This window comes from Balaenoptera borealis, assembly GCF_965194805.1.
Source record: "Balaenoptera borealis genome assembly, chromosome: 16".
NCBI lineage: Eukaryota > Metazoa > Chordata > Mammalia > Artiodactyla > Balaenopteridae > Balaenoptera > Balaenoptera borealis.
In genome coordinates, this window is record NC_138872.1 from 12138137 (window position 1) to 12156559 (window position 18423).

General features: G+C 49.0%; 2 protein-coding genes across 3 annotated transcripts in view; both read left to right on the forward strand.

Annotated features, from left to right (window-relative positions):
• PTGIS (prostaglandin I2 synthase) overlaps positions 1-6247 on the forward strand; it is a 65115-nt gene extending 58868 nt beyond the window's left edge. For both annotated transcript variants that reach the window (XM_082362747.1, XM_082362748.1), the window contains exons 11-12: positions 4496-4900; positions 6120-6247. In XM_082362747.1, the coding sequence (XP_082218873.1) occupies positions 4496-4900; positions 6120-6240 (526 nt within the window). In that variant the 3' untranslated portion in view covers positions 6241-6247. The remainder of the gene's footprint in view (positions 1-4495; positions 4901-6119) is intronic.
• Positions 6248-6285: 38 nt separating this feature from the next.
• The window catches only part of KCNB1 (potassium voltage-gated channel subfamily B member 1), a gene marked incomplete at its 5' end in the record, with an annotated part of 109456 nt that continues 97318 nt past the window's right edge, over positions 6286-18423 (forward strand). The window contains one exon of the mRNA XM_082362746.1: positions 6286-6852. Within this exon, the coding sequence (XP_082218872.1) occupies positions 6286-6852 (567 nt within the window). The remainder of the gene's footprint in view (positions 6853-18423) is intronic.

Here is an 18423-nt window from a genome sequence, read left to right on the forward strand (position 1 = left end):
CTCAGTGGGATTATAAATAAGTGATGCCTGGTATTATGGAATCCAAGAAAAAAAATCTGACTTCAAGTGGACATGTCTCTTGCCAGCCCAGCTTAGACGGGGATTCACTTGTATTTACATGGAAGAATTGGGCTGACTTGACCTCATTCAGCCTCGGAGAAAACTCTCAACACCTCTCAGTGGGAAGTCTGCCGAGAGGGCCTGAGCGGAAGATGGTTTGTGACCTAGTGCTGGTACTCGGCTGCCTACTCACTGGTTGACCATCAGGATGAGATGGTTATACTTGAACTCTTAATGCAGGGCTCCTTCTCCATAGAACATTCTAAGTTTTATTACTCTTCTTGCACTGTTTCCTATAAGTACATTATAAGGAGATGGTAAACTTCTGGTTAGTGGAGACAGAATTGAATCAGTTGGGCTCTTTGGGACTTAAATGACAAAATCACAACACAATCTGGCTTAGGCAAGAAGGAGTATTTACTAGTTCCCATAAGTGGAAAACCCAGAGGCACTGCCTTCAGGCATGGCTGGATCCAGGAGCTCTAATGACATTGATAGGACTCAGTATCTCAGCCTCTGGGCTCTACATTCCCTTCTATTGGCTTTATTTCTAGATAGTCTCTCTGCTTTTGATGGTGGAAAATTCTAAGAAATGAAGACCAGGTGCTTTCAAATAATTTATAGTCTTCATTTAGAACATAAAATTTCTAAATTGGGCACTATGCAGAGCCTGGGGAAACAGAGAGCGGCAAGACAACTTCTTTGGACTTCCTTGGCCTTTGTGTGCAACAAGCATGAACTTAAATTTATACCAAGGCCAGGAAAGTAACATAAATAAGAAAAGTGTCTTGAATGAGGAATATTAGGGAGAGGTGGAGACTGTAGCATAATAGAGAGCACATCCTGCCTAAAGGGGGTGGCTGTGATTCAAGGCCAGCCACTCCTCTGTGCCAGCTGTAATTGCCATGTTACACAGGAATGTGGGCCAGTGTTAATCAGTTCCTCTAATTTTTCAAGAGAAGCCAGAAATCCAGATTTTCATGGAAATCTCTCTGATATTTAAATATTAACTAAAAAAAAAAAAAATCTGTGATGGCCACACAACAAAAGTCTGCAGATAACCAGCTCATGACCTCTGCTATTTAGCATAGGGGATTGCCCAGAGGACTTGAACACTGCTTACATACTAATGATTTCTTTTAAAAAGATGTATACAAATATCAGTTTAGCTGACTTGAGACTGTAAATCATCTCAGAGGGTCTCCTCATGAAAGGCTTGGAGTCAGAGAGGGGGCCCATAAGAGAAACTCTTTGCCAGTTTTATTTCTTATATACCTTGCCCCCACCCTCACCAATAGGACTGGATACTCCTGGAGTCAGAGGTGTCTTATTCATAAGTTTCTTATATACCTTCATATAAAAGGATTTATTTATTCATTCAATAAATATTTATTGAGCATTTACTCTGTGCCTGGCATTGTGCTGGGCACTATGGGAGCAGTGTGGCAGACACTGTTGGTTGCCTACCCAACTTTAATCTTCACTTCTTCCTTGTTAAATAAACTTCAATTTTGTAAGGGCAGTAATTGGCCTAGCCCTATGGGGTAAATCCTATTTCCTTTGACAGTGATTGGTATAGGAGTGGCCATGTGACCCATGATATGGAACTTGGCAGAGATTTTTTTTGGGGGGGCGGGCGGATAAAAGCATAAAAGGGGAATTATTTTTGGCCACCTTGGCCATCTCCTTCTTTCTGCCTTTGAATATGGTTTTATGGAGACTTATGCCTGGAGTGGTGGCAACCATTTTGTGAATATGAGGCAACAAGTTTGGGACAAAAAGCCAATATATTGAAGAAGACAGAAAAAAAATGGAAGAAGCCTGGGTCCTTAATAACATAGTTGAGCTGCTTAATCAACTCTCCTACCACCCTCTTCCTAAATTTTTATGTGAGATAACTAAATATCCTTATTCTTTAAGCTCCTGTTAGTAAAGTATTCTGTTACTTGAGATGAGCAAGACAGACCACCTCCTGCGCTTCAGTAACCTAGAATCTATCAGATGAGAGCTAGCAATGAGTAAATGCTTTCTATAAATTCCTTATAATAATTTCCATCCTCCTTTTACACACAGAAGAAAAAAATTGAGGCTCAGAGAGGTTAAACCACTTGCCCAAGGTCATTTTGCAAAAAATGGCACCAATCATTCTTACTCCAGAACTCACTCTTTGGAGCCACTAGCAACACTTACTTCCTTCTTAAGTTTGCACTGAATCCTTTGCACTGAGTAAATGTATGAACAAGTAGTAGCAACAGGGCTTTTGCATAAAAGTTACAGAATTGTTTGCACTATCAGCACTTCTAACATCCAATTGTACACAGATGTTCTTTATCTGAATCTGGAGCCAGAGCCAGAACTTTGCAGGAATTGGGCCACCTGGAGTGACAAATCTGAATGACAAGGAATATCTAGCACTAGCCTTGGACTTGGGGAGGACTCTCCCCTGTCAGAGCCCTGCAGCTATGAAATTGCCCAGCTATTCCCACCACTATCATCCCAGTCCAAACCCCATTATCTCTGGCCTGGACAATTGCAGAAGTCTCTTGATGGGTCTGCCTGCTGCTACCTTTTGTCCCCCAAATTCCATAATGCACACAGCAGCTGGAAGAATCATATACCAGAAACATATACCAGCACATGGAACTTCTCTGCTTAAAACTCTTATCATGGCTTCCCATCACAATTAAGAAAAAAACTCAAAAACATTCCTTAACCTTGAGAATAAAATCCCCAAAGGGCTCTGCCTGGCCTGGTTCCATCCACTTCTCTAACTTCCTTTCCCAAGCTCATTTCTGCCTTAGGGCTTTTGCCTGTTCTGTTTCCCCTGCCTGTACCTGCATCCTCAGGACTTCACATGGTTGTCTTCTCCCTGCCCTCAGGTTCTTGCCTTAGATATATCACCTCCTCCAGGAAGCCTTTCCTGCCTGACCACCCTATCTAAAGTTGCTGATACCTCTCCCAGTCATGCTCTATCACTTCCTCTCGCTTACTTTTCTTCATGGCATTTAACACAATTCAAATGAGCTGGTTTGTTTTTTTACTTGTTTATTAACTGTATCCCCCACCAGAATATAAGTCCATAAGTGTAGAGACGGCCTATTTTATTCTCACTGTATTTCCAGTGTTCAGAGTAGTACCTGGCACATAATAGGTGCTCACTAATTACTGGTTGAGGGAATAGCATTTCCAGACTGGGAGATACCTTTGCCTTCTATTAAATTAATCTAAGGTTTCTCAACCTTGGCACCATTGACATTCAGGGCTGGAGAATTCTTTATTGCGGGGCTCCAACCTGTGCATTGGAGGATGTTTAGTAGCATCCCCGGCCTCTACCTACAAGATGATGGCATCTTGGGCACGGATCATGATGATGGAGGTGATGAGAAATGAACAGATTAAAATATATAATAATATTATGTGCAACTCCATGGAAATGAATTCCTTAATTTTAGAAATGAAGGAAAGGGCCAGATGGGGAAGGATCTTACCTTAGGGCACTGTGGCTTGCTCAGTTTTTCTCCTCCAGAACAGGGGCTCACCGCTGTGTCCACAGCACCTATTTACTTATCATGCAGTAAATATGTATTTGAAAGCATAAATGAGTAAACATGGGGCCCAACTATGGCATCCTTAGGGAGGCCTTGCTCACTTCTCTAGGTAAATCCTTCAGTTTTTTATTCATTTCTGGAGATTATTTGATCGATTCTGTCTCCCCCACTGGACAGGGAGCTCCAGGGGGGGCCGTATTCTTTGTTGACCCTGGCACAGGGTCTGGCATACAGGAAGCTCTCAATAACCAGCTGTCCAAAGTAACATAAATGAATGATTGACTCACCAGGCTTTATAAGCTAGCTCACCCTTCACTCTCTCTTCCCGTCACCTTGCTTTATTTTTCTTCTTAACCGTTATCACCAACTGCCACACTGGATATTTATTTGTTGATGTATTCATTGCTCACCTTCCCCCACTAGAATCTAGAATTCCATTCTAGAATTAGATTTTAGAATCTAGAATGGAAGCTCATGAAAGTAAGGGCTATTTAAAATTGCAATCTTTTCCCCCTACCCCTGCCTCTATCCCTCTCCCCTGCTTCATTATCCCCACTGCGCTTATCACCGTCTGACATATTCTTTGACTTTCTTGGTTTTGGTCTGTTTCCAACCAGCTCCACAAGGGCTGGACGTTTGCGTTTGGTTCATAGCTGTATCTCGGACGCTTATCTTTGTGCCTTTCACACAGTAGGCGCTCAAGCCACTTTATTGACCGGATGAAGGAAGCCGGGACTGAGAGGCAGGCAGTGGAGGTAGCCCAGGTGGGAAGGGCCAAACCGCTAGGCGCCCCTCCTTCGCCCAAAACCCCAGCCCGCCCCCAGCCTCACCAACGGGCTGGCCCGGGCAGGCAGGAGTTAAGCGGCGCGCACGCTTCCGACCCGCAGGTGGCGCCGTCCCGCCTCGGTGCCCGACTCTGGGCTCTCAGAAGTGCGGGACAGAATCGCAGCGAGCGCGGAGCCGAAGCTCAGCCCCGACTTGTTGATCTCGCCCAAGCAGCCACCACCGCTGCCGCGGGAGCAGGAGAAGGAGGAGGAGGAGGTGGAGCAGGAGGCGCCGCCCGATCCCGGTCTTGCCACCCGCGCCCCCAGCGCCCCCAGCGCCCGTCCGCGCCCCCAGCCTTGGAGAGCGCGCTTCGGCCCCGCAGCGCCTGCTGCTCCGGCGCGTCGCCTGCCCGTCCGGCGTAGGCCGGGCCCAGCCCGGCCCCGGGTCCGCCGCTGCCCGCGGGCTGGGGCGCCCGGGCGACCGCGGCGATGCGCGGTCCCTGGCCCCGGGAGGCGGCCACCCTGGGGGTGAGTGTTGGGGCGCGCGGTGGGGGCGCAGGGGGACACAGGAGGGGGGCTCGCCTGCCGCGGTTCGGCCTGTTGGTCTACCCAGGCTCCGCGGTTTCAGGCTGGGGGGTGGGGTGGGTGAAGGGCCTGGGCCCGGGGAGGTGCACGATCCGCATTCTGGGGTGAGGGGTTAGGGCGTGAGCTTCACATGCCTGGGGGCTCAGAGGAGCCCCTGAAATCACCAGTGCGCGGAGGGAGGAGGGCTCGTTTTGAAAAGGCCAGAAAATTCAGCTCATTTCCCCGCCTCCCACCTCCCCCACCCCTTCCCTTCCAAGCCCCGGGAAAGGCGCAGAACCCGGAGTTATAAAAAGCCACCGCAGGAGAGGAGCGAGGAGAAGGAGGAGGAGGAGGAGGAGGAGGAGAAGGAGGAGGAGGAAGAGGAGGAAGACAAGGAGAAGGGGGCGGGGAAGGAGCGAGGGGGTGACGGCCCAGGTGGATCCCCAGGACTCTGTTCCCCCCTCCTGCCGTGGGGCAGGGGGCGCAGAGGGAGGGGCGGGACCCCGCGCAGAGCTTGGCTTTGCGTCTTCACGGTTCACCTCGTTGCCGGAGAGACCTCAAGAGATGCTCCCGTGGCTTGGGGAGAGGGGTCGCTTCAGGACAGTGGGGCTTCATGACCACCCCGTCTGTTGTGACCGACAGGTGGGCACCTGAAACCCTCCGGAATTCCTCCAAATCTTTAAAGGTTTAGAAAAAGCAATCCCGCTGCCACCCCCAAGCCCTCAAATCCTAATTATCTCGGAGCGGGGGAAGGAAAAGATGAGAAGTTAAAAAAAAAAAAAAAAGTTTTCTCATGCAGCTCCCCTCTTCTCCCCATTGCGGGGCCAGGTCGGGGACTGGACGGGGAGACCGAGGGAGAAGCGAGTTTCAGCACTCGAAGGGGCGGACAGCGCCCCAGGCGGCCGGGTCGGGTCCCGGCAGCAGAAGCCCGGGGTAGGGCCTCCTGGGCCCCCGGGGCGCCTCTTGGGGACCCTCTCCCCGCCCCGAAGGGCGGCCCCTCCCTCCGGCCACGGGGTGGGGCGGGCTTCAGCACCGGCTCGAGGGACAGCGCCCAGCCTTTCTGTGGGCCTGAGCGGCTTAAGCGCCGGGAAGGTCAAGGCCGGCTAGGGCCCGGGTGGAGAGGTGGGGAGGGGCTGCGCACAGCTCCCTGTTTGCTGACCTGCGTCTGCTTTCTGCCTCGCAGCCGTCGGGATGGAGGTGAGAAGACGGCCGTGACACGCGCCCGCGCGGCCCCCTGCGCCCCCAGCAGCCCACAGCGCTCCCTGCCCCCCTCCCCCGCGGCGGCTGGCCTTGCCCTCCAGTGACAGCGGCCTGGGGGGGCAGGGGGGGCGGGGGCGGCCGGACCAGCGATGCCGGCGGGCATGACGAAGCATGGCTCCCGCTCCACCAGCTCGCTGCCACCCGAGCCCATGGAGATCGTGCGCAGCAAGGCGTGCTCGAGGCGCGTCCGCCTCAACGTCGGTGGGCTGGCGCACGAGGTGCTCTGGCGCACCCTGGACCGCCTGCCCCGCACGCGGCTGGGCAAGCTGCGCGACTGCAACACGCACGACTCGCTGCTGGAGGTGTGCGATGACTACAGCCTCGACGACAATGAGTACTTCTTCGACCGCCACCCGGGCGCCTTCACCTCCATCCTCAACTTCTACCGCACCGGACGGCTGCACATGATGGAGGAGATGTGCGCGCTCAGCTTCAGCCAAGAGCTCGACTACTGGGGCATCGACGAAATCTACCTGGAGTCCTGCTGCCAGGCCCGCTACCACCAGAAGAAGGAACAGATGAATGAGGAGCTCAAGCGTGAGGCAGAAACCCTACGGGAGCGGGAAGGTGAGGAGTTCGATAACACGTGCTGCGCAGAGAAGAGAAAAAAGCTCTGGGACTTACTGGAGAAGCCCAATTCCTCTGTGGCCGCCAAGGTGAGTGTGAAATCTAGGGGCTGCTGGGCTGGGGCATTCTGCCTGTGTCCCCAAATCGAGGACCACGGCTGGGGGACTCTGGCTTAGTTCCCAAATGTGAAGACCAGAAAAGAGGAGGGGCTATGGCTGAGATCTCAGAGGTGAGGACCAACAACCCCTTCAGACTGTTCCTATGTGGCACTGGCCACCTCATCCTTTTATCATTCAATAATTTATACCCCAACTTTGTTGGAGAAAAGGATTTACAGAGACTTATGAAAACCCACAGCAAGAGAATGGACACTGCAAATAAAAAGGGCACGGAGAGGCAATAAAGCTTTGGGATGGAGTAGAGTTGAGTTTGGTCTATTCTACATAATGGTCCCTTGTGGATGCCCAGACCTGGGCTGGAGGGGGGTCACCCTGCAATTTTAATACTTATCCCTATATTTATAACCTCATTTTGCCCCAAGAAGGGAATGAAGGCAGCTTATAGACATACGTGGAGGACGTTGAGATACTGTCAGGCGGTTTTAACATAAGTGAGAAAAACGAGGCAAAGGGACTCTGAGGGGTGGGTGTGTGCGTGCATGACGCATGCAGCTGGCTGTGGATGCTTGTGGGCGAGGGGTCACCCCTGGTTTGGTCTTTCTTAATTTGGTGAGTTGATTCCAAGAATGGTTTGATGCAGCTTCTAAAGATGCTTTGGCGGTCGGAAGACGATGTAAATTTTGAAATAGGACAGAAAAAAAATGAGGCAATGTGAAAAATAAAGCAGGAGAAAGAGGCAGGAATGAGTTCAATCACACTGGGTAGGCCAGGGAGTCCTGTGTGCTCTCAGATAAAAAAGCAGAGGCTGTAAGGGACTAAGAAAGGATTGGGGTGGGAGTCAGGCCAGGACAGGAGGTCATTTGTTGATGAGCAACTTCTCTGTGTCAGGTTGGGACTCGGGGATGCCTCAGAGAGGTGGGGGCCTGTCTTCACGTGGCCAGTGTGCTGGGATTTGGGAGTAAATGACAGCACAGTGTGTGCAGTGCTATAAAAGAGGCCATGTGGGACCCAGGGGGAGCCCAGAAAAGAGAGGTGTTGATGTCAAAATCCAGGAAAACCGAGTTGGGAAAGATGTGTTGAACATAACTCGTTCTCTGAGAGCAGGGCCAAAAAAGGGGGGCAGGTAAATGTATTCATGGCGAAAGGAGAAAGAGAAGAGGAAGTCTACGTACCAGCCATGATGTATTAGCTAGGGCTGCCTCCTGTCCAGCCTGGCATCTCATTGTGGGTGCTCCCTGGCTCGATTGCCCCCCACTAAAGGCCCACCTACAGGGCTGGGTCTGGAGCGGGTTTTGTGGGGTCCTTTCTCCAGATCTGTCTGCCCAAGGAGAGGCCTTTGAGAGTGAATGTAGGACTGAGTGGCTGGTTGGAGGGTGGAGAGAGGCCCAAAGGTTTTCTCTCTTCCATGTCGACTCTAAAGAGGACAGAGAGATTCCTAGGCCTGTTTCCTCTTCTGTGGGCTGCCTCTGGCCATAATCCTGCCCCAGGTTTCATGTCCAAAAAACCTCTCTCTTAAGGCATAGTCACTCACCCTTAACCGGCTTAGGATCAACAGACTTATTTTGCTATTTCCAGGCCTGACACGGGTTCTTCCCCTCCACACCTGGTTTAGACCCAGATATGACTCTCCCTCCTTCCTGCCCTGTCCCTAAGACAAGAGAGTGAGGGGCAGAGGAGGGGAGGGTCACTTCCCCAGAAGAAGCAGGCAAAAGGCTGTGTTTGGGTTGGTGCCTGACATCTAGGCAAGTAGCTCAGGCTTGCAAAAGGCGCTGTTTGGGAATCAACAGCTTCATCTCTCCCTCGGGTTAATCCACTCACAGGGACGAGTTTCATGACCTCTCTGTGATCCTAGGCTGGGGCCGCTGGCTAGTCCTAGCAGATGGACGACGGCCTAGGATATTCTGCAGCCAAGGCTGAAATGGTGAGGCAGGCAGGCTTATTGGCCCTCAGTATAGAAATCCTGCCATTGATCACATATCTACTGTGTATGAAGTATAACAACACGTTTAGCCTTATACCAATTCTCTACTATTATCCCACCTTTCACAAAGAGGGAAGATCAGAGAGGTTAAGTAACTCACCTAAGGTCGTGCGACAGGCCAACAGGAGTAGCCAGAAATTCAAACTCCAGTGTGATTTTGAAGGCACGGTTCTCTCCATAGTGATTAAGTACCATAGTCTCCTCCGCAGTCTCCCTGCTTCCACCTTTGCCCCCTGTAATCCATTCCCCATTCAGCAGCCGGAATGAGCTTTTCTAAATGTTATTGGATCGCATTATTCATCTGCTCGAAATGCTCCAGAGAGGTTTCCCATCGCACTCAGAATAAAGTCCAAACGCTTCACCACGAATCCAGCTTCACGACCTCTCTGAGCTCATCTCTTCTCTCCTCTGTTCACTCAGTTTCAGCCCCACTGGCCTCCTTGCTGTTCCCTAAACAGGTCAGGCTTTATCCTAACTCAGGACCTTTGGACTTGCTGTTCCTGCTGCCTAGAATTCTCTTCCCCATATTGTCCCATGGCTGGCCGCTCCTCCTCATTCCCCATAGGAGCTGGTCCCTGCTCAAGTGTCCCCTCCTCTGAGAGACCTTTCCTGACCCCTGATTAAAACAGCCTCCCTCCCCTTACACTCTGTCACATATTGCAGTGTCTTTGCTGCATAGGGTTTAAGCACCATCTGAAATTATACTTGCTTCCTTGTGTTTCTCCGTTTCTCCCCCACAAGAGTATAAGCGTCGAGTTGTATTCACTGCCCTGTTTCCAGCACCCAGCATGGTGCCTGGCACAGGGGATCTCCAGATAACTACACGTGGAATGAATGAATGGCACAGGCAATCAGTCAGTCACTGTGTCTCAGGATCTGGGAATCTGTCATTCCTTCCTCCCAGCCCACCTGCAGCCCAGTTCTCTGTGCCTCTGGCCTCCTTCAATCATTTGTTCTTTGCCCTCCCCACCCCCATCCAGCCCCCCAACTTGGATGCTTTGCTTGTCAGAACAGCAAGGCCTGTAGAAATTTCTCAGAGGTCACAGAATAAGAAGTCAAGTGGAGGATCATTGCCGGGTGATTGTGAGATACAGAAATGGCCATACCTCATATATTTAAGAGCAAGGACAGACCTGGGTTCCAAGCCCATGTTCACCCCCTCCCCAGTTTCTGGCCTTAAGCAAGTTCTTCACCTCTCCAAGCTTTAGCCTCCTAAAGTATAGATAAAAGGCCCACCTTGCAGGGTCATCATAAAATCATGTTTGTCAAAATTTAGCACAGTGCCTAACCCACAGTACGTAGGGCTTATTGTTATAAATAATCGGGAGCAGAGTCCTTTCTCTATGGCTGGGTGGGCTGAGTTGCAGCAAGCCCTTTCCTTCTGATAGCAGTACTGGAAGGCTAAGCTGCCACTGTTAATAATTGATGGATGTTCTGGCAACACAGAGACAAACCAAAGCACAGGCCCTCGCCTTCCCCATCAGGGGAGTGAAAATCAAAATCCATTAGGCAAAAGGCAGTGTGGTTGATTCTTGTTTGGAAGCTGGGGTCAGCTTCATCAGAGTGACATGACCGCAGTGCTGGGCCACCACTGAGTTTCTGCTTTCTGGGGAAACTACAGGCTTTTCTCAGTAGGAGAGACAGGGAACTAATTTGCCAGGCCAGGAGTGTCTGTGGTCCCTGGAAAAGTCTCAGGGTTAAAGCCTGAGATAATTTCCTAATTTCCAGAGTAGCTGCTGTTTATTGTGCCAGGCACTGATTAGTGATACTTTATATGCACTATCTCATTGAAATCCCTTCAACAATTCAATCAAGGTAATCTGCCAGTTTGGGCTACAAGTCACAGATAGAAACCTGGAAGTGGCTTCTGTAAGGAGGAAGGTGCATCTTCTCACTTAACGGGAAGTTCCAAGTAGCTGCTTTTGTGTTAATGGTTCCATGATGCCATTAGGATTCTAGATTCTTTTTGTCCTTCTGCTCCTCCAACTCCTGCAGGTGGCTTGGTCCTCAGGCTGGATGCCTCATCTCACAAAATGGCTACCTAGTTCCAGCCTTCAAATGTAGGCACATGATGTCTGACCAGTGAAGAAGAGCGTGTCCTCTTATGTGCCACTTTTTTTTTTTCTGCAAGGCAAACCTTTCCCAGCAGCCCCCTGGCAGACCTCTTTTTAAATCCCATTGGCCGGCATCAGGTCATATGCTCATGCTCTATCTGCAGGGAAGCCTGGAAAAGCGTCTGGCATTTTCAGATGAGGGAGGGAATGGATTTGATGAGTGGTATTAATATTCTTTTATAAAGAGGAAATGGAAACTCTGAGAGGGGCAGTCACTTGCCAGAGCTCACACAGCTAAGTTCTCAGTCAGTATTTGCTGAAGGAATGAAAATGGCAGAGCAAGGGTTTGAACCCAGGTTGGTCTGGTTCCCAAACCTGTGCTTCTTCAATCTGGAATCTTGGGCAGCTCATTCAAGCTCTCTGAGCTTCAGTGAGATCATCTGCCAAATGGTGATGGTATAAGTGCCCACCTGTTGGGACTGTTTTAATGATTCAATGAGATTTCAGATGGTGAATGTAATTTGCAAATAGAAAGTACTTTATACATATGAATTATTATTATTATATTCCATTGTGAGAGTATTCTTTATTTAGAGACTTTGGTCAGTACTTTGCCCACCACAGAATTTGATTAAAAATCAGCTCTGGGGACTTCCCTGGTGGTCCAAGTGGATAAGACTCTCTGCTCCCAATGCAGGGGGCCTGGTTTCAATCCCTGGTTGGGCAACTAGATCTTGCATGCATGCCTCAACTAAGAGTTCTCATGCCACAACTAATACCCGGTGCAGGCAAAATAAATAAATAAATATTTTTTTAAAAAGCCTCCCCTCCCCGCCCAAAGAAAAAGATTCAGCTCTGGGGTCCAACAGATGTGGTTCATTTCTACATTGCTTACCAGGAATATGACCTTGGGTAAGTTCCTTTCCTCCTCTGAGTGTTAGTTTCCTCCTCTAGAAAATGGGAATTATAATGGAGCCTGCCTCTTAGGGCCATTAGGAGATAATCTGCATAAAGAGCTTAACCCAGTGCCTGGCATGTAATAAATGTTCTATATGTGACAACAGTGATGATTAGTATTATCACTGAATTCCTCTCTTCTAGCTACTCCCCTGGTTGGCAACATCCCCTATTACAGTGTTGATTGTAGGATCACCACCTGCCCCCTTGGGATTTCATGCCTTTAGTGTGATGATGCTTCTACTTCCTTGACTTGATCCAGGGGAGATTCATGTTTTATCATCAAGAAAAATGAGGGAAACCAACTCAGAATCCATGGGGCCCCTCCAGTGCTATGAATCGTCTGGCTGAGGCTCTTGCTGGCCCGGGTCAGTCATCCTGGATGTTTGTATTGGGTTGGCCAAAAGTTCGCTCAGGTTTTTGTTACGGAAGCCCTGAACTAACTTTTTGGCCAACCCAATATGCCAGAGATTCAGAATCCCGGCTGTGGGGTCACACAGACCTGGGTTTGATTCCCAGCCCTGACATTTCCTAGCTCTGGACTTTGGACAAATCATTTCATTTCTCGTAGCTTCCATTTCCTAATCTGTAAATGAGGATGATAATAAAAGCTACCTCCCAGGGTTGCCTGGAGGATTAAGTATGATCGTGCGTGGAAAGCACTGAAGCCACGCTTCATAAATCCAGTACCCTGATCTGATAAGGGGAAACACGGAGGATGCTTCAAGGACTTGCCTGGGTCACACAACAAGTTGGGGAAAGATCAGGGGCCATTTTCAGGCCTTTCTGCCCCTCCCTCCCTCCCCCCCGCCCCCGTTACCCTCACTGAGGTTCAGGGGTATTTCCATTCCTCCAGGATGCTTGACCAGGATCATACCTGGGCAGCTGGTCTCCCAGGGGTTTTGAAAGGCTACAAAAAGCTAGAGATTGTGAAAAAGTTTAGGAAGGACAAGTGCTGGCCAAATGAGCAGTTTGGCCAAAGCTTAATTAACTGAAAGAGAACAAGCACGCATTAAGCACCAACTCCATACCCAGCACTATGTGTACTTCCTATACTTGATAGTGTCGTGGATGGGAGCCCTGATTTTAGGGTTGCCCAAGTTCAACCTGTTGTGGATGGGACCAAGTTCAAAATTTGACTCCCCTGTTACTCACCATGTGATAAGTGACAAACTACTGCACCTCCTTGTGCCCCGGTTCCTTCAATCATAAAATGGGGGCAATAGCAGGGGCTGCCTCATTGAATCGCCACCAGAATTAAATGAACTAATGCATGCAAAGCATTTCAAATAGGGTTTGACACGTAGAAAGCCCTCAGTAACTGTTAGGGGTTTTGTTTTGTTTTGTTTTTAATTGTCGTTTCATTTAACCCTCTGGACTCTCCTGCCAGTTAAATAAGATCCTTTTCAAAAATTCATTATTCTTATAAAAAGATACATGTTCATTATAAGGTGAGGTTACATAACTTTGCTCAACATCACATAGGCAATTGGAGCAGAACGGGGACCCAATCCTGATGGGGAAGATATGGTCAGTGTCCCACCCATATCCTTTTAGCTCTTACCTTTTCAGTGCCACTAGCCCAACTCCCAGCTGCCAGCACCTGCAGTTCTTTGCCTAGAAACTTCCTCTGGCCTGTGAAGTCCAGTAAAGAGAGGGAGTTAAGGCCCTACCTGGAGGGAGCAGCCCTCAACTGATGACTGATGGGGAAGGTGTATAATACTTCAGCTCCCTCCGCCTGGATGGGGATATAACTCAGAGGTTCATGGTCCACACTGGCCCCAGAGTTCCTCAGCAGAATTCAGCCCCAGGTGCCCACAGTGGTTCCTTGCTTGATAGTACACTCTGTTTGGCCTCTTTGCCTTCCCTGTCTCACGTCTCCTCTCCCCTACCAGTGTTTTCTAGGATCACTTCCTACATAAGCCACTTTACTCAGATCTTTATCTTAGGATCTGCTTCTAAGGAGGCAACAAAAGACCTGTGGGAAACCTCAAACTCCTATCGGGGATCATCTTGCAAGAAAAAATTCCAGGGCTGGTTGGGCTCAGTCAGCCTCATTTCCAGCTTTTGGAGAAAATAAAAACAATAGCAGCCGCAGCTACCACTGTGCCTGACGCAGTGCAAGGAGCATTAAATGCACTGTGGTATCTGATTCCCACAGTCACCTCACGAGGGAGGGATAATTATCCTCATCTTACAGCTGTGGAAACTGAGGCCCCGAGAGGTGAAGTGGCTGGCTCAGGGTCACACAGCGAATGGGAGGACTGCGAGCCCATGATCTGGCCTCTGTGCCATGTGAATGACCTTCAGGAAGTGAGAGAAGAGCTCCAGGATGCCTCTTCACCTTAGGGAACTGAAGTGCTGCGGAGGTGAGAGACCTTCAGCGTCTCCCTCCTAACTTGGGAGTGTTCCTGGCTCCTGCTCCATTATGATCTTGACCCCAAAGACTACGGGATGGGACTATTGGAGACACAGGGTTAGCATTAAGCATTATTTTAATAGATAATTTAAATATTAAGATAAGGCCTTACCTTCTCCCTGACGTGGGATATTCTTGATTTTGGTGTCTCTGGTAGAGGTGGGCTCGACCGGATGGGGACAGGGACAGAGGCACACCCCTGCCCCCAAATTGGAGGCAGGTGGGGCGGGAGCCGGAATTCACATGTTCGTATCCAGAGCACCAATTCTCCTTTAAAATTTTCCTGATGACATAAATAGCAAATAAGACGTAATGTTACCACGTGAGACATATTCCTGCGGGTACGGGTATGGCCTGGGTTCCAATTCCACCACCGCTGCTTCCTGGCGGTATAAGCCCACAAGTCACCTCACCCGTGCTTGGAATGGGAATAATAAATAGGGCACACTTCACAGAGCAGGGTGACCACCACTGTCTGAACATTTGGGTCACCTGAGCTTTGACAAACACCCATACCTGGACCCCACAATTGAAACAATCTCTGGGTGATTTCTTTTTTATTTGTGGTAAAATACACATAACATGAAATTTACCATCGTAACCATTTTTAAGTGGATAGTTCAGGAGTGTTAAGTATATTCACATTGTTGTGCAGCCAATCTCCGGAACTTTTTATTTTGCAAAACTGAAACTCTGTACCTGTGAAGCAATAACTCCATTCCCACCCCTCAGCCCGTGGCATCCACTCTTCTACTTTCTGTCTTTATGAGTTTGACTACTCTCGGTCCAGTATTTGTCTTTTCATGACTGGCTTATTTCACTTAGTGTAATGTCCTCAAGGGTCCCCCATGTTGTTGCATGTGTCAGAATTTCCTTCCTTTTTAAGGCTGAATAATAATACATTTTGTGTATATACCACATTTTATTTATCCGTTCACCTATCAATGGACACTTGGGTTGCTTCCACCTTTCGGCTATTTTGTGAATAATGCTGCTAGGAACGTGGCTGTACAAATATCTCTTCGAGACCCTGCTTTCAGTTCTTTTGGGTGTATATCCGGCAGTGGAATTGCTGGATTATGTGGTAATTCTATTTTTAATTTTTTGAGGAATCTCCATACTGTCTTTCATGGCAGCTACACCATTTTACATTCCTACCAACAGTGCACAAGGGTTCCAGTTTCTCCACATCCTCACCAACACTTGTTATTTCCTGCGTTTTTTTGGTTTTGTTTTGTTTATCGTAGCCATCTTAACGGATATGAGGTGGTATCTCATTGTGATTTTGACTTGCATTTCCCTAATGATTAGTGATGTTGAATACCTTTTCATATGCTTGTTGGCCATGTGCATATCTTCTTTGGAGAAATATCTATTTAAGTAAGTTGCCCATCTTCTAATCGGGTTGTTTGTTTGTTTTTGTTTTTTGTTTTTTAATTTTATTTATTTATTTATTTATGGCTGTGTTGGGTCTTCGTTTCTGTGCGAGGGCTTTCTCTAGTTGCGGCAAGCGGGGGCCACTCTTCATCGCGGTGCGCGGGCCTCTCACTATAGTGGCCTCTCTTGTTGCCGAGCACAGGCTCCAGACGCGCAGGCTCAGCAATTGTGGCTCATGGGCCTAGTCGCTCCGCGGCATGTGGGATCTTCCCAGACCAGGGCTGGAACCCGTGTCCCCTGCATTGGCAGGCAGATTCTCAACCACTGCGCCACCAGGGAAGCCCGGGTTGTTTGTTTTTTATTCTTGAGTTGTAGCAGTTTCTTTATATATTCTGGATATCAACCCCTTATCAGATATGTGATCTACAGATATGTTTTCCCATCTGGTAGGTTGCCTTTGTACTCTGTTGACTGTGTCCTTTGAGGCACAGAAGTTTTAATTTTTGATGAAGTCCAACTTGTCTATGTTTTCTTTTGTTGCCTGTGCTTTTGGTGTCAGATCCAAGAAGTCATTGCCAAATCCAATGTCATGAAGTGTTTTCCCCATGATTTCTTCTAAGAGTTTTATACTTTCAGGCCTTGCATTTAGGCCTTTGAACTTTGTTTACAAACTTTGGGACTCTCATTATTATCACTAACACATTTCTAGAAGTCTGACTCTCATCTGCTTCTGCCATGCTCTGGGTGCAGGACATCTCTGGCCTTTCAACCTCAGCGCTGCTGACATTTGGGGAGGGATAATTCTCTGTTGGTGGGGGCTGTCCTGTGCATTATAAGATGTTTAGCAGCATCCCTGGCCTCCACCCCCAGGTGTTGCATGAAGAGTGGGCATTAGAGAAATAAAAGATGAGCAGCTGCCAGGAGGATGTTGCAGCATTGCAGTCAAGAGAAGATGGCGGGGGACTCGCTGGTGGTCCAGTGGTTAGGACTCGGCACTCTCACTGCCGGGTCCCGGGTTTGATCCCTGGTTGGGGAACTAAGATCCCCCAAGCCGCACGGCACAGCCAAAAAAAAAAAGAGAGAGAGAGAGAAAAGATGGCAGCTTGGAAGAGGGAAGTAAGTCAGTGAAAGGTGGCTGGATTGGGGATACATGTGGGATGTAGGGGCGGTTCCTGGGCAACCACAAAACCTCAGCCTCCACCAGCAGCCACAGATGCCCAGTCCATGTGATGGGTCTTAGGCCCTGGCCATTTTCTAGCTGTGAGTCCTTGAGCCAAGTGGCTCAGTTTCCCCATCTGGAAAATGGGCCCAATCACAGCCCTTACCTTACAAAGAGGTTGTGAGGATTAGATGATATAATATAGTAAATAACAATAAACAGATAACACCCACAAGTTCAATAGCAGCTGTTATTATTAGGATTGGTTGTATTCATTTATTCAACAAGATTTATTGAGCACCTACTGTGTGTCGAGCACTGTCCTAGGTGTTGGGAACACAGCACAGAGAACAAAACAAAGATTCCAGCCCTCATGGCACTGAGATTCCAGTGAATAGAGAGATTAAGACCATTCAAAAAAGAAACAAATACAGATACTTCCTGGAGCTGAGAAACTGTGAAAAACAAATCATGAGACAGTCAGAGGAAGATGAATGCTAACTGGATATTTGATGTTATGGCGGAATGAATGCTATTTTTTAGGTGTAATAATTGCTATTGTGATTATGTTTGGAAATATTTATATTTTAGAGATACATACTGAAGTATTCATGGATGAAATGACAAGATGAAATAAATACGCAATATTTTGGTTGTAGCAGGAGACACGGAGAAAGGTTAGCAGGGAAGGGGGTGGGAGTGTTCGGGTACGGGGTGTTTAACCAGGATGGTGAGAAAAGGCCTCACCAAGAAGGTGCCAATTAAGCAGAAACCTGCAGGAAGGGAGAGAGGGAGGCATGTGGACTTTGGCGGGGGAGAGTGTTTCTGGTGGAGAAAACAGCACGTGCTAAGGCCCTGGGGCAAGAACATGTCTGAGGCAGTCAAGAAACAGCCAGGTGGCCAGTGTGGCCAGAGCAGAGTGAAAGCAGGGGAGCTGGGGAGGTAAGATCAGAGGGATGACTTTGTTGCTGTTGGACTTTGGTCTTCCCTCAGAGTCTGAGCCTCTGCACTGGCCTCCCTGCCTCCAGCTGTCCCCTTCCAGTCCCTTCTCTGCAGGGAACCCAAGCCATCTTTCTCAAGTGTAATCTGCTCATGCTAGTCATCCCCTTCCAAAAACCCTTCCATGGTTCTCACTGCCCCCAGAATAAAGTCCAAACTCCTCAGCCTGACCTTCAAGACCTCAGCCAACCTCTCCACCTTCGTCTCTCCCGTCCTCTGTCCATGGTACACCCACCTTCTTGCATTCCCCAAATACACCATCCTTCCTGGGTCCTGCTCCACACTTCTGCCCAAGCTGATTCCTCCGCTTTGCACTCCCTTCTCCCTCTTGTCTGCCTGCAGCCTCTCTCTCCTCACCCTTCAAGGCCCAGCTTCTCCCTCCCTCCACCACCCACACCCCCATCAGGCAGCACTGCCTGCTCCCTCCTCTGTGCTCCAGAAACCTGATGTTCATAACTTCCTTGCACAAAACGCTCTGAAGACTAGCTTATGAGTTTGTCTGTGGATGCCAGGCCTGGCCCACAGAGAGACAGGAATGCTTAAGAGAGCAGGCTCTGCAGCCCGACTGCTTACATTCAAATCCTGGCTCGATGAT